Source organism: Salmo salar, chromosome 06, assembly GCF_965601325.2.
Source record: "Salmo salar chromosome 06, fSalSal1, whole genome shotgun sequence".
NCBI lineage: Eukaryota > Metazoa > Chordata > Actinopteri > Salmoniformes > Salmonidae > Salmo > Salmo salar.
Genome location: NC_138296.1, coordinates 25934162 through 25951025, shown reverse-complemented (window position 1 = coordinate 25951025; position 16864 = coordinate 25934162). Strand labels below are relative to the sequence as shown.

Here is a 16864-nt window from a genome sequence, read left to right as displayed (position 1 = left end):
CCACCATGTTGAATGTAGAAATGCAAAGTATAGAACTGACACCATTCTCTATTCTTTACAACAGAGAAGCGTTTCCGTAGCTTGATTGAACCAGATTGAACCCAGCACTCACAATTGTTTCTGGTGAGCGCACAGTTCAGTCTGGTTTAACCAGGCTAACATTTCTGATCTACACACTACACTTCTATTGGAACTCTCTGTAATGAATAAGTCCTATTATGTCTGCCTATCTGACCTTTGACCTCCTTATGTGTTTTCCTCCACAGAGCTGAGAAGACTGAGGTGCTGAGTGATGACCTTCTACAGGTGAATATTATTATTTTGTCTCCTGCTTCCACTTTATACTCAGTCACAGCAGCCTTAGACACTGTCAAGTCAAATGCAACCATTAACATACAGTATGACTTGTGTTGACTGGATGGAACATGTGATGACTTGTGTTGACTGGATGGAACATGTGATGAATTGTGTTGACTGGGTGGAACATGTGATGACTTGTGTTGACTGGGGGGAACATGTGATGAATTGTGTTGACTGGGTGGAACGTGATGAATTGTGTTGACTGGGTGGAACATGTGATGAATTGTGTTGACTGGGTGGAACATGTGATGAATTGTGTTGACTGGGTGGAACATGTGATGAATTGTTGTCACGGTTGTCTTCGTCCTCTGATGATATAACGAAATCATCGTTGGAAAATGTGGACCAATACGCAGCAGGTACGTGTATGCTCATCTTGAGAATTTATTAACTTCAAAAAATTAACGTACAAAATCACAAAACAAAAAGAACGAACAACTACAAACAGTCTGGCTAGCATAGGCTCAGCACAGAACAATCACCCACAAATAACACATACAAACACACCCTAATATATGGGACTCTCAATCAAAGGCAGATAGACAACACCTGCCTTCAACTGAGAGTCCCAACCCCAATCAACCAAACATAGAAACACACACACACTAGACTAACCATAGAATTAACTAAACATAAACCAAAACCCGGAAATACTAAATCAAACACCCTTTACACAAACACACCACCCCGAACCACATAAAACAAATACCCCCTGCCACGCCCTGACCAAACTACAAAACAATTAACCTTATATACTGGCCAGGACGTGACAGTACCCCCCCCTTAAAGGTGCTACCCCAGAAGCACCTTAACAAAAATAACCCCAAGCAACACCAACAAAAAGTCCCCTTTTCTAAAGGGAGGGAAGGGAGGGTGGCTGCCGTCAACGACGGCACTGTGCGACACCCCCCCTCCCCAACCCACCTATTTCTGGAGGTGGCTCTGGTTCCGGCCGTTCCAGGCTGTCGGGCCACTCTGGCATCGCCGAGGGGCAGTCGGGCCAGTCTGGCATCGCCGGGGGACAGTCTGGGCAGTCTGGCAGTTCGTGACAGTCTGGGCAGTCTGGCAGTTCGGGACAGTCTGGGCAGTCTGGCAGTTCGGGACAGTCTGGGCAGTCTGGCAATTCGGGACAGTCTGGGTAGTCTGGCAATTCGGGACAGTCTGGCCACTCGGGCCACTCCGGCAGTTCAGGGCAGTCTGGCCACTCCGGCAGTTCAGGGCAGTCTGGCCACTCCGGCAGTTCAGGGCAGTCTGGCCACTCCGGCAGTTCAGGGCAGTCTGGCCACTCCGGCAGTTCAGGGCAGTCTGGCCACTCCGGCAGTTCAGGGCAGTCTGGCCACTCCGGCAGTTCAGCGCAGTCTGGCCACTCCGGCAGTTCAGCGCAGTCTGGCCACTCCGGCAGTTCAGCGCAGTCTGGCCACTCCGGCAGTTCAGCGCAGTCTGGCCACTCCGGCAGTTCAGCGCAGTCTGACCACTCCGGCGACTGTTGACTGACGGGCAGCTCCGACGACTGTTGACTGACGGGCAGCTCCGACGACTGTTGACTGACGGGCAGCTCCGACGACTGTTGCCTGGCGGGCAGCTCCGACGACTGTTGACTGGCGGGCAGCTCCGACGACTGTTGACTGGCGGGCAGCTCTGACGACTGTTGACTGACGGGCAGCTCCGACGACTGTTGACTGGCGGGCAGCTCCGACGACTGTTGACTGGCGGGCAGCTCCGACGACTGTTGACTGGCGGGCAGCTCCGACGACTGTTGACTGGCGGGCAGCTCCGACGACTGTTGACTGGTGGGCAGCTCTGATGATGACTGTTGACTGGCGAGGCTGGGTTTACCACTTGCAGTTTAGTGCGGGGAGCGGGAACAGGACGAGTCGGACTGGGTGGACGCACTTCCGGGTCCGCACGAGAGACAGGAGCTGGAAACCCAGGGCTATGGAGGCGCACAGCCGGTCTAGATCTTACCTCCTGCACAACCCGCCTTGGCTGGATGGAACTAGTAGCCCTGTACGAGCGGGGTGCTCGTACAGGGCAGACTGGGCTGTGCAGGGGCCTGATGGTAGCCGTGCGTAGAGCGGGAGTTTGGTAGCCTGGTCCTCGGAGGCGTACCGGCGACCAGATGCGCTGCGCAGGCATCCTCCTACCAGGCTGGATGCCCGCCCTAGCACGGCACCTGCGAGGGGCTGGAATAACTCGCACCGGACTGTGCGTGCGTATGGGTGAGAGAGTGCGCTTCTCAGCGAAACATAGCTCTCTCCACCCCATACGCTCCTCCATATAACCACGGGTAGCTGGCTTCCGGCTCTTCTTACGCCTAGCCAAACTACCCGTGTGCCCCCCCAAAATTTTTTCTTGGGGGTGCCTCTCGTGCTTCTCCATCAGCGCGTCCACTCTGGCCTCGTACCACCGCCTCTCTGCCTTGGCTGCCTCAATTTCCCACTGCGGGCGGCGATAATCCCCAGCCTGATGCCAGGGTCCGGCCCCGTCCAGAACTTCCTCCCAAGTCCACTTCTCCCGCCAGTCCAACTCGAACTCCGTCTGCTCCTTCCTCTGCTGCTTGGTCCTTTGGTGGTGGGTGATTCTGTCACGGTTGTCTTCGTCCTCTGATGATATAACGAAATCATCGTTGGAAAATGTGGACCAATACGCAGCAGGTACGTGTATGCTCATCTTGAGAATTTATTAACTTCAAAAAAATGAACGTACAAAATCACAAAACAAAAAGAACGAACGAACAACTACAAACAGTCTGGCTAGCATAGGCTCAACACAGAACAATCACCCACAAATAACACATACAAACACACCCTAATATATGGGACTCTCAATCAAAGGCAGATAGACAACACCTGCCTTCAACTGAGAGTCCCAACCCCAATCAACCAAACATAGAAACACACACACTAGACTAACCATAGAATTAACTAAACATTAGTTAACAACCCGGAAATACTAAATCAAACACCCTTTACACAAACACACCACCCCGAACCACATAAAACAAATACCCCCTGCCACACCCTGACCAAACTACAAAACAATTAACCTTATATACTGGCCAGGACGTGACAATTGTGTTGACTGGGTGGAACATGTGATAATTGTGTTGACTGGATGGAACATGTGATGAATTTTGTTGACTGGATGGAACATGTGATGAATTGTGTTGACTGGGTTGAACATGTGATGAATTGTGTTGACTGGATGGAACATGTGATGACTTGTGTTGACTGGGTGGAACATGTGATGACTTGTGTTGACTGGAAGGAACATGTGATGAATTGTGTTGACTGGGTGGAACATGTGATGAATTGTGTTGACTGGGTGGAACATGTGATGAATTGTGTTGACTGGGTGGAACATGTGATGACTTGTGTTGACTGGGTGGAACATGTGATGACTTGTGTTGACTGGGTGGAACATGTGATGACTTGTGTTGACTGGGTGGAACATGTGATGACTTGCGTTGACTGGATGGAACATGTGATGAATTGTGTTGACTGGATGGAACATGTGATGAATTGTGTTGACTGGGTGGAACATGTGATGAATTGTGTTGACTGGGTGGAACATGTGATGAATTGTGTTGACTGGGTGGAACATGTGATGAATTGTGTTGACTGGATGGAACATGTGATGACTTGTGTTGACTGGATGGAACATGTGATGACTTGTGTTGACTGGGTGGAACATGTGATGAATTGTGTTGACTGGATGGAACATGTGATGAATTGTGTTGACTGGGTGGAACATGTGATGAATTGTGTTGACTGGGTGGAACATGTGATGAATTGTGTTGACTGAATGGAACATGTGTTGACTGGGTGGAACATGTGATGAATTGTGTTGACTGGATGGAACATGTGATGAATTGTGTTGACTGGGTGGAACATGTGATGAATTGTGTTGACTGGGTGGAACATGTGATGAATTGTGTTGACTGGATGGAACATGTGATGAATTGTGTTGACTGGGTGGAACATGTGATGAATTGTGTTGACTGGATGGAACATGTGATGACTTGTGTTGACTGGATGGAACATGTGATGACTTGTGTTGACTGGGTGGAACATGTGATGACTTGTGTTGACTGGAATGGAACATGTGATGAATTGTGTTGACTGGGTGGAACATGTGATGAATTGTGTTGACTGGGTGGAACATGTGATGAATTGTGTTGACTGGGTGGAACATGTGATGACTTGTGTTGACTGGGTGGAACATGTGATGACTTGTGTTGACTGGGTGGAACATGTGATGACTTGTGTTGACTGGGTGGAACATGTGATGAATTGTGTTGACTGGGTGGAACATGTGATGAATTGTGTTGACTGGATGGAACATGTGATGACTTGTGTTGACTGGATGGAACATGTGATGACTTGTGTTGACTGGGTGGAACATGTGATGACTTGTGTTGACTGGAAGGAACATGTGATGAATTGTGTTGACTGGGTGGAACATGTGATGAATTGTGTTGACTGGGTGGAACATGTGATGAATTGTGTTGACTGGGTGGAACATGTGATGACTTGTGTTGACTGGGTGGAACATGTGATGACTTGTGTTGACTGGGTGGAACATGTGATGACTTGTGTTGACTGGGTGGAACATGTGATGACTTGTGTTGACTGGGTGGAACATGTGATGACTTGTGTTGACTGGGTGGAACATGTGATGACTTGCGTTGACTGGATGGAACATGTGATGAATTGTGTTGACTGGGTGGAACATGTGATGAATTGTGTTGACTGAATGGAACATGTGATGAATTGTGTTGACTGGGTGGAACATGTGATGAATTGAGTTGACTGAATGGAACATGTGATGAATTGTGTTGACTGAATGGAACATGTGATGAATTGTGTTGACTGGGTGGAACATGTGATGAATTGTGTTGACTGGGTGGAACATGTGATGAATTGTGTTGACTGGATGGAACATGTGAGAGAGAGAGAGAGAGAGAGAGAGAGAGAGAACACACTACATTTACGTCATTTAGCAGGCGCTCTTATCCAGAGCGACTTACAAATTGGTGGATTCACCTTATGATATCCAGTGGAACAACCACTTTACAATAGTGCATCTAAATCTTTTAAGGGGGGGGGGGGGGGTTAGAAGGATTACTTTATCCTATCCTAGGTATTCCTTAAAGAGATGGGGTTTCAGGTGTCTCCGGAAGGTGGTGATTGACTCCGCTGTCCTGGCGTCGTGAGGGAGCTTGTTCCACCATTGGGGTGCCAGAGCAGCGAACAGTTTTGACTGGGCTGAGAGGGAACTGTGCTTCCTCAGAGGTAGGGAGGCGAGCAGGCCAGAGGTGGATGAACGCAGTGCCCTTGTTTGGGTGTAGGGCCTGATCAGAGCCTGAAGGTACGGAGGTGCCGTTCCCCTCACAGCTCCGTAGGCAAGCACCATGGTCTTGTAGCGGATGTGAGCTTCAACAGGAAGCCAGTGGAGAGAGCGGAGGAGCGGGGTGACGTGAGAGAACTTGGGAAGGTTGAACACCAGACGGGCTGCGACGTTCTGGATGAGTTGTAGGGGTTTAATGGCACAGGCAGGGAGCCCAGCCAACAGCGTGTTGCAGTAATCCAGACGGGAGATGACAAGTGCCTGGATTAGGACCTGTGCCGCTTCCTGTGTGAGGCAGGGTCGTACTCTGCGAATGTTGTAGAGCATGAACCTACAGGATCGGGTCACCGCCTTGATGTTAGTAGAGAACGACAGGGTGTTGTCCAGGGTCACGCCAAGGTTCTTAGCACTCTGGGAGGAGGACACAATGAAGTTGTCAACCGTGATGGCGAGATCATGGAACGGGCAGTCCTTCCCCGGGAGGAAGAGCAGCTCCGTCTTGCCGAGGTTCAGCTTGAGGTGGTGATCCGTCATCCACACTGATATGTCTGCCAGACATGCAGAGATGCGATTCGCCACCTGGTTATCAGAAGGGGGAAAGGAGAAGATTTTAATTGTGTGTCGTCTGCATAGCAATGATAGGAGAGACCATGTGAGGATATGACAGAGCCAAGTGACTTGGTGTATAGCGAGAATAGGAGAGGGCCTAGAACAGAGCCCTGCGGGACACCAGTGGTGAGAGCACGTGGTGTGGAGACAGATTCTCGCCACGCCACCTGGTAGGAGCGACCTGTCAGGTAGGACGCAATCCAAGCGTGGGCCGCGCCGGAGATGCCCAACTCGGAGAGGGTGGAGAGGAGGATCTGATGGTTCACCGTATCAAAGGCAGCAGATAGGTCTAGGAGGATGAGAGCAGAGAAGAGAGAGTTAGCTTTAGCAGTGCGGAGAGCCTCCGTGACACAGAGAAGAGCAGTCTCAGTTGAATGACCAGTCTTGAAACCTGACTGATTTGGATCAAGAAGGTCATTCTGAGAGAGATAGCAGGAGAGCTGGCCGAGGACGGCATGTTCAAGAGTTTTGGAGAGAAAAGAAAGAAGGGATACTGGTCTGTAGTTGTTGACTTCGGAGGGATCGAGTATAGGTTTTTTCAGAAGGGGTGCAACTCTCGCTCTCTTGAAGACGGAAGGGACGTAGCCAGCGGTCAAGGATGAGTTGATGAGCGAGGTGAGGTAAGGGAGAAGGTCTCTGGAAATGGTATGGAGAAGAGAGGAGGGGATAGGGTCAAGCGGGCAGGTTGTTGGGCGGCCGGCCGTCACAAGACGTGAGATTTCATCTGGAGAGAGAGGGGAGAAAGAGGTCAAAGCACAGGGTAGGGCAGTGTGAGCAGGACCAGCGGTGTCGTTTGACTTAGCAAACGAGGATCAGATGTCGTCGACCTTCTTTTCAAAATGGTTGACGAAGTCATCCGCAGAGAGGGAGGAGGGGGGAGGGGGAGGAGGATTCAGGAGGGAGGAGAAGGTGGCAAAGAGCTTCCTAGGGTTAGAGGCAGATGCTTGGAATTTAGAGTGGTAGAAAGTGGCTTTAGCAGCAGAGACAGAAGAGGAAAATGTAGAGAGGAGGGAGTGAAAGGATGCCAGGTCCGCAGGGAGGCGAGTTTTCCTCCATTTCCGCTCGGCTGCCCGGAGCCCTGTTCTGTGAGCTCGCAATGAGTCGTCGAGCCACGGAGCAGGAGGGGAGGACCGAGCCGGCCTGGAGGATAGGGGACATGGAGAATCAAAGGATGCAGAAAGGGAGGAGAGGAGGGTTGAGGAGGCAGAATCAGGGGATAGGTTGGAGAAGGTTTGAGCAGAGGGAAGAGATGATAGGATGGAAGAGGAGAGAGTAGCGGGAGAGAGAGAGCGAAGGTTGGGACGGTGCAATACCATCCGAGTAGGGGCAGAGTGAGAAGTGTTGGATGAGAGCGAGAGGGAAAAGGATACAAGGTAGTGGTCGGAGACTTGGAGGGGAGTTGCAATGAGATTAGTGGACGAACAGCATCTAGTAAAGATGAGGTCAAGCGTATTGCCTGCCTTGTGAGTAGGGGGGGAAGGTGAGAGGGTGAGGTCAAAAGAGGAGAGGAATGGAAAGAAGGAGGCAGAGAGGAATGAGTCAAAGGTAGACGTGGGGAGGTTAAAGTCACCCAGAACTGTGAGAGGTGAGCCATCCTCAGGAATGGAACTTATCAAGACGTCAAGCTCATTGATGAACTCTCCAAGGGAACCTGGAGGGCGATAAATGATAAGGATGTTAAGCTTGAAAGGGCTGGTAACTGTGACAGCATGGAATTCAAATGAGGAGATAGACAGATGGGTCAGGGGAGAAAGAGAGAATGTCCACTTGGGAGAGATGAGGATTCCAGTGCCACCACCCCGCTGGCCAGATGCTCGCGGGGTATGCGAGAACACGTGGGCAGACGAGGAGAGAGCAGTAGGAGTAGCAGTGTTATCTGTGGCAATCCATGTTTCCGTCAGTGCCAAGAAGTCGAGGTGCTGGAGGGTAGCATAGGCTGAGATGAACTCTGCCTTGTTGGCCGCAGACCGGCAGTTCCAGAGGCTGCCGGAGACCTGGAACTCCACGTGGGTCGTGTGCGCTGGGACCACCAGGTTAGAGTGGCAGCGGCCACGCGGTGTGAAGCGTTTGTGTGGCCTGTGCAGAGGGGAGAGAACAGGGATAGACAGACACATAGTTGACAGGCTACAGAAGAGGCTACGCTGATGCAAAGGAGATTGGAATGACAAGTGGACTACACTTCTCGAATGTTCAGAAAGTTAAGCTTACGTTGCAAAAATGTTATTCACTAAAATGACGAAGATGATACAGTACAGCTGGCTGGTGAAGTAGGCTAGCTAGCAGTGGCTGCGTTGTTGACTTTGTTTGAACGTGTAGCTGGCTAGGTAACCTCGATAGTTTCAGTACTACACCTTATCATGATACAAAAGCAACTATGTAGCTAGCTAACATAGCACTAATCAAGACGTTCCTTTGTAATGTATTTAGTTTCTACAATGCTGCTCGTCGGTAATAGTTGGCTATGTTTGGAAAAGTGGCGTCGCAGGGGACGAAAATAGCTGGCTAGCTAACCTCCATAATTACTCTGATCTACACAATTATCAAACTATGACCAAGACAACTAACACTGCACTAGTCAAATCGTTCCGTTGTAATGTATTAGTTTCTACAGTGCTGCTAGTCAGTAAAGGTTGGCTAGCTAGCAGTGGAGGAGAGAGAGAGTGTATGTTAACTGAGAGGAGGAGAGAGAGAGAGAGAGAGAGAGAGAGAGAGTGTATGTTAACTGAGAGGAGGAGAGAGAGAGAGTATGTTAACTGAGAGGAGGAGAGAGAGAGAGTGTATGTTAACTGAGAGGAAGAGAGAGAGAGGGGTGATGTTAACTGAGAGGAGGAGAGAGAGAGTGTATGTTAACTGAGAGGAGGAGAGAGTGTATGTTAACTGAGAGGAGGGGAGAGAGAGTGTGTGTTAACTGAGAGGAGGGGAGAGAGAGTGTGTGTTAACTGAGAGGAGGAGAGAGAGAGAAAGAAAGTGAGTCTCCATGCTCTATTGAATAGACATGGTCTTTAAGAGAGGGAAGGAGTGTGTTAAAAGTGGAACAGAGGAAGTGAAAGAGGGAGTGTGAGTGTCAGACAACTACACACTTCTCTCAGCTCCTCATAAAGAACACTTGAGTCACACTTTTAGGACCTGCCTTAGTGAACTGTGACCCTAAGCTTGACTTAATATACACACAGCCTAAGCACCTGGTTAACAGTGACCGTTTCTAGGGCTGAATAGACAAACAGAACAGGAATGGATAGGGATGCTGAAACTGCATAGTTACAAGACACTGGACAATGTATAGAAGCTGTACTTACTGGCTATTATCACAATGCACTATGAGATTTGAGGCTGACTTCATAGTCTGAGTTGAAAGGTATTGACTATAAATAAGAGACTGCATCTCAATAGTCTGGAATGGCTTCCTTTCCTCCTTTCCTCTGCTCTTATCTTCATAATCACAAACTGAAATAACATAACAGGTAAAAGTGATGTGGAAAGGAAAGTGAAATCCGATCTTTCACATATGAATGAGCATGATGGAGATACTTACTGTAAGTTGAGGCTGAGGAAACTGAGTACAAATATTGAAACACATCCTAACTCTCTGCTATGCTGACTGACTCTTCCTTGGTGAGAATGCAGTAAGAAGCTGTTTACAAGTATTGAGACACAGCCTTTAACTCCCTCAAGACTCTCCCCTGGGAAGAATTCAGGAGATAGGGATTCCTTCCCACAAGTTCTCCCTCAGCTAAACTTTGCTCCTGCAGAAGTGCTTTGTGCTGCCCAAGACACTCCTACTATCTATTTTCCCTCCTCAATGGAATGTGCTTCACTAGTTGAATGCTAATGTCTCTCTGAGCGTGAGGGCAGTCCAAGTCAGGGCTATGGTTTGTATCACAGGGATGACAGTCTAGTTCCAGCATTCAGAGTTCCTTTCTGGAGCCTGGTGGGTTTTGTACAGGCATTTTCACCCTTGAAGGGTATTGCCTGCATATACAAACGCAAGTATGCCTACATGTACACACAAACACATACATTATGTTCTTCTATCCTCGTGGGGACCTAAAATAATTTCCATTCAAAATCTTATTTTTCCTAGCCCTTACCATAACCCTAACCCGTAACACTAACCCTAAACCTAACTCCGAACCCTTAACCTAACCCCTAAGCTTAAAATAACCTTTGTCCTCATGGGGTTGTGGGAAATGTCCCCACAAGGTAGAATTTTCCTTGTTTTACTATCCTTGTGGGAACTTTTGGGGATTTTAGGTCCCTCCACACACACACACACACACACACACACACACACACACACACACACACACACACACACACACACACACACACACACACACACACACAGCACCTTCCTAATATTGAGTTGCACCCACTTTTGCCCTCAGAACAGCCTCAATTCATCGAGGCATGGACTCTACAAGGTGTGAAAAGCGTTCTACAGAGATGCTGACCCATGTTGACTCCAATACTTCCCACAGTTGTGTCAAGTTGGCTGGATGTCCTTTGGGTGGTGGACCATTCTTGATACACACAGGAAACTGTTGAGTGTGAAAAACCCAGCAGCATTGCAGTTCTTGGCACACTCAAACCGTTGTGCTTGGAACCTACTACCATACCCCATTCAAAGGCACTTAAATATTTTGTCTTGTCCATTCACCCTCAGAATGACACTCATACACAATCCATGTCTAATTGTCTCAAGGCTTAAAAATCCTTCTTTAACCTGTCTTCTCCCCTTCATCTACACTGATTGAAGTGGATTTAACAGGTGACATCAATAAGGGATCATAGCTTTTACTTGGATTCACCTGGTCAGTCTGTCATGGAAAGAGCAGGTGTTCATAATGTTTTGTACACTCAGTGTATACAGGCATGTCTATACACATATGCCTACGTATACAAACACAGGCATACACATAAGCAATGATACCATAAACAAACATACAGAGACATATGGCAGACACATTCAATTAATTTCAACAGATACAGTATAATAAACAGATTTAACCCACAGTTTGCTGTTTACGGGTGGATAGCTCAATATGTCAAGAGAGACCAGGTACTGTAGCTCAATATGTCAAGAGAGACCAGGTACTATAACTCAATATGTCAAGAGAGACCAGGTACTGTAGCTCAATATGTCAAGAGAGACCAGGTACTGTAGCTCAATATGTCTAAAGAGACCAGGTACTGTAACTCAATATGTCAAGAGAGACGAGGTACTGTAGCTCAATATGTCAAGAGGGACCAGGTACTATAACTCAATATGTCAAGAGAGACCAGGTACTGTAGCTCAATATGTCAAGAGAGACCAGGTACTATAACTAAGTATGTCACGAGAGACTAGGTACTATAACTCAGTATGTCTAAAGAGACCAGGTACTGTGGCTCAATATGTCAAGAGAGACCAGGTACTGTAGCTCAATATGTCAAGAGAGACCAGATACTATAACTCAATATGTCACTAGTAGAGGTCGACCGATTATGATTTTTCAAAGCCGATGCCGATTATTGGCTGAACCAAAAAAGCCGATGCCGATTAATCGGCCGTTTTTGTATTTATTTGTAATAATGACAATTACAACAATACTGAATGAACACTTATTTTAACTTAATATAATACATCAATAAAATCAATTTAGCCTCAAATAAATAATGAAACATGTTCAATTTGGTTTAAATAATGCAAAAACAAGGTGTGGAGAAGAAAGTAAAAATGCAATATGTGCCATGTAAGAAAGCTAACGTTTAAGTGCCTTGCTCAGAACATGGGAACATATGAAAGCTGGTGGTTCCTTTTAACATGAGTCTTCAATATTCCCAGGTAAGACGTTTTAGGTTGTAGTTATTATAGGAATTATAGGACTATTTCTCTCTATACGATTTGTATTTCATATACCTTTGACTATTGAATGTTCTTATAGGCACTTTAGTATTGCCACTGTAACAGTATAGCTTCCGTCCCTCTCCTTGCTCCTACCTGGGCTCGAACCAGGAACACATTGACAACAGCCACCCTCGAAGCAGCGTTACCCATGCAGAGCAAGGGGAACAACCACTCCCAACTCTCAGAGCGAGTGACGTTTGAAACGCTATTAGCGCGCACCCGCTAACTAGCTAGCCATTTCACATCGGTTACACCAGCCTAATCTTGGGAGTTGACAGGCTTGAAGTCATAAACAGTGCAATGCATTGCGAAAGATGCTGGCAAAACGCACGAAAGTGCTGTTTGAATGAATGCTTACGAGCCTGCTGGTGCCTACCACCGCTCAGTCAGACTGCTCTATCAAATCATAGACTTAATTATAATATAATAAACACACAGAAATACGAGCCTTAGGTCATTAATATGGTCGAATCCGGAAACTATCATCTCGAAAACAAAACGTTTTTTTCTTTCAGTAAAATACGGAACTGGTCCATATTTTATCTAACGGGTGGCATCCCTAAGTCTAAATATTCCTGTTACATTGCACAACCTTCAATGGTATGTCATAGTTACGTAAAATTCTGGCAAATTAGTTCGCAACGAGCCAGGCAATGAACGCAAGAGCAGTGACACAATTTCATGTTAGCAGGCAATAGTAACTAAATATGCAGGTTTAAAAATATATACTTGGGTATTGATTTTAAAGAAAGGCATTGATGTTTATGGTTAGGTACATTGGTGCAACGACAGTGATTGTTTTCGCAAATGCGCTTGTTAAATCATCACCCGTTTATCGAAGTAGGCTGTGATTCGATGAGAAATTAACAGGCACCGCATCGATTATATGCAACGGAGGACACGTTAGATAAACTAGTAATATCATCAACCATGTGTAGTTAACTAGTGATTATGTTAAGATTGATAGTTTTTTATAAGATAAGTTTAATGCTAGCTAGCAACTTACCTTGGCTTCTTACTGCCCTCGCGTAACAGGTAGTCAGCCTGCCATGCAGGCTCCTTGTGGAGTGCAATGTAAGGCAGGTGGTTAGAGCGTTGGTCTAGTAACCAGAAGGTTGCAAAAACGAATCCCCCCTGAACAAGGCAGTTAACCCCCGTTCCTAGGCCGTCATTGAAAATAAGAATGTGTTCTTAATCTTACTTGCCTAGTTAAATAAAGGTGTAAAAAAAATCGGCAAATCGGTGGCCAAAAATACCGATAACCGATTGTTATGAAAACTTGAAATCGACCCTAATTAATCGGCCATTCCGATTAATCGGTTGACCTCTAGTCACTAGTAACCAGATACTATAACTCAATATGTCAAAAGAGACCAGGTACTGTAGCTCAATATGTCAAGAGAGACCAGGTACTATAACTCAATATGTCAAGAGAGACCAGGTACTGTAGCTCAATATGTCAAGAGAGACCAGGTACTATAGCTCAATATGTCAAGAGAGACCAGGTACTATAACTCAGTATGTCTAAAGAGACCAGGTACTGTAGCTCAATATGTCAAGAGTAATCAGATACTATAACTCAATATGTCAAGAGAGACCAGGTATTATAACTCAATATGTCAAGAGAGACCAGGTACTATAACTCAGTATGTCACGAGAGACCAGGTACTATAACATTATGTCTAGAGAGACCAGGTACTGTAGCTCAATATGTCAAGAGAAACCAGATACTATAACTCAATATGTCACTAGTAACCAGACACTATAACTCAATATGTCAAGAGAGACCAGGTACTATAACTCAATATGTCAAGAGAGACCAGGTACTATAACTCAATATGTCAAGAGAGACCAGGTACTATAACTCAATATGCCAAGAGAGACCCGGTACTGTAGCTCAATATGTCAATAGAGACCAGGTACTATAACTCAATATGTCACTAGTAACCAGATACTAATACTCAATATGTCACTAGTAACCAGATACTATAACTCAATATGTCACTAGTAACCAGATACTATAACTCAATATGTCACTAGTAACCAGATACTATAACTCAATATGTCAAGAGAGACCAGGTACTGTAGCTCAATATGTCAATAGAGACCAGGTACTATAACTCAATATGTCAAGAGAGACCAGGTACTGTAGCTCAATATGTCAAGAGTAACCAGATACTATAACTCAATATGTCACTAGTAACCAGATACTATAGCTCAATATGTCAAGAGAGACCAGATACTATAACTCAATATGCCACTAGTAACCAGATGCTATAACTCAATATGCCACTAGTAACCAGATACTATAACTCAATATGCCACTAGTAACCAGATACTATAACTCAATATGTCACTAGTAACCAGGTACTATAACTCAATATGTCAAGAGAGACCAGGTACTGTAGCTCAATATGTCAAGAGAGACCAGGTACTGTAGCTCAATATGTCAAGAGAGACCAGGTACTATAACTCAATATGTCAAGAGAGACCAGGTACTATAACTCAATATGCCAAGAGAGACCCGGTACTGTAGCTCAATATGTCAATAGAGACCAGGTACTATAACTCAATATGTCACTAGTAACCAGATACTAATACTCAATATGTCACTAGTAACCAGATACTATAACTCAATATGTCACTAGTAACCAGATACTATAACTCAATATGTCACTAGTAACCAGATACTATAACTCAATATGTCAAGAGAGACCAGGTACTGTAGCTCAATATGTCAATAGAGACCAGGTACTATAACTCAATATGTCAAGAGAGACCAGGTACTGTAGCTCAATATGTCAAGAGTAACCAGATACTATAACTCAATATGTCACTAGTAACCAGATACTATAGCTCAATATGTCAAGAGAGACCAGATACTATAACTCAATATGCCACTAGTAACCAGATGCTATAACTCAATATGCCACTAGTAACCAGATACTATAACTCAATATGCCACTAGTAACCAGATACTATAACTCAATATGTCACTAGTAACCAGGTACTATAACTCAATATGTCAAGAGAGACCAGGTACTGTAGCTCAATATGTCAAGAGAGACCAGGTACTGTAGCTCAATATGTCAAGAGAGACCAGGTACTATAACTCAATATGTCAAGAGAGACCAGGTACTATAACTCAATATGCCAAGAGAGACCCGGTACTGTAGCTCAATATGTCAATAGAGACCAGGTACTATAACTCAATATGTCACTAGTAACCAGATACTAATACTCAATATGTCACTAGTAACCAGATACTATAACTCAATATGTCACTAGTAACCAGATACTATAACTCAATATGTCACTAGTAACCAGATACTATAACTCAATATGTCAAGAGAGACCAGGTACTGTAGCTCAATATGTCAATAGAGACCAGGTACTATAACTCAATATGTCAAGAGAGACCAGGTACTGTAGCTCAATATGTCAAGAGTAACCAGATACTATAACTCAATATGTCACTAGTAACCAGATACTATAGCTCAATATGTCAAGAGAGACCAGATACTATAACTCAATATGCCACTAGTAACCAGATACTATAACTCAATATGCCACTAGTAACCAGATACTATAACTCAATATGTCACTAGTAACCAGGTACTATAACTCAATATGTCAAGAGAGACCAGGTACTGTAGCTCAATATGTCAAGAGAGACCAGGTACTGTAGCTCAATATGTCAAGAGAGACCAGGTACTATAACTCAATATGTCAAGAGAGACCAGGTACTATAACATTATGTCTAGAGAGACCAGGTACTGTAGCTCAATATGTCAAGAGAAACCAGATACTATAACTCAATATGTCACTAGTAACCAGACACTATAACTCAATATGTCAAGAGAGACCAGGTACTATAACTCAATATGTCAAGAGAGACCAGGTACTATAACTCAATATGTCAAGAGAGACCAGGTACTATAACTCAATATGCCAAGAGAGACCCGGTACTGTAGCTCAATATGTCAATAGAGACCAGGTACTATAACTCAATATGTCACTAGTAACCAGATACTAATACTCAATATGTCACTAGTAACCAGATACTATAACTCAATATGTCACTAGTAACCAGATACTATAACTCAATATGTCACTAGTAACCAGATACTATAACTCAATATGTCACTAGTAACCAGATACTATAACTCAATATGTCAAGAGAGACCAGGTACTGTAGCTCAATATGTCAAGAGTAACCAGATACTATAACTCAATATGTCACTAGTAACCAGATACTATAGCTCAATATGTCAAGAGAGACCAGATACTATAACTCAATATGCCACTAGTAACCAGATACTATAACTCAATATGCCACTAGTAACCAGATACTATAACTCAATATGCCACTAGTAACCAGATACTATAACTCAATATGTCACTAGTAACCAGGTACTATAACTCAATATGTCAAGAGAGACCAGGTACTGTAGCTCAATATGTCAAGAGAGACCAGGTACTGTAGCTCAATATGTCAAGAGAGACCAGGTACTATAACTCAATATGTCAAGAGAGACCAGGTACTATAACATTATGTCTAGAGAGACCAGGTACTGTAGCTCAATATGTCAAGAGAGACCAGGTACTGTAGCTCAATATGTCAAGAGAGACCAGGTACTATAACATTATGTCTAGAGA

At 45.3% G+C, this 16864-nt stretch overlaps 1 protein-coding gene across 5 annotated transcripts in view; it reads left to right on the top strand.

Annotated features, from left to right (window-relative positions):
- Positions 1-16864, top strand: part of LOC106606653 (rho GTPase-activating protein 17) — a 63622-nt gene that overhangs the window by 19113 nt on the left and 27645 nt on the right. For all 5 annotated transcript variants that reach the window (XM_045719979.2, XM_045719980.2, XM_045719983.2 and 2 more), the window contains one exon: positions 267-306. In XM_045719979.2, the coding sequence (XP_045575935.1) occupies positions 267-306 (40 nt within the window). The remainder of the gene's footprint in view (positions 1-266; positions 307-16864) is intronic.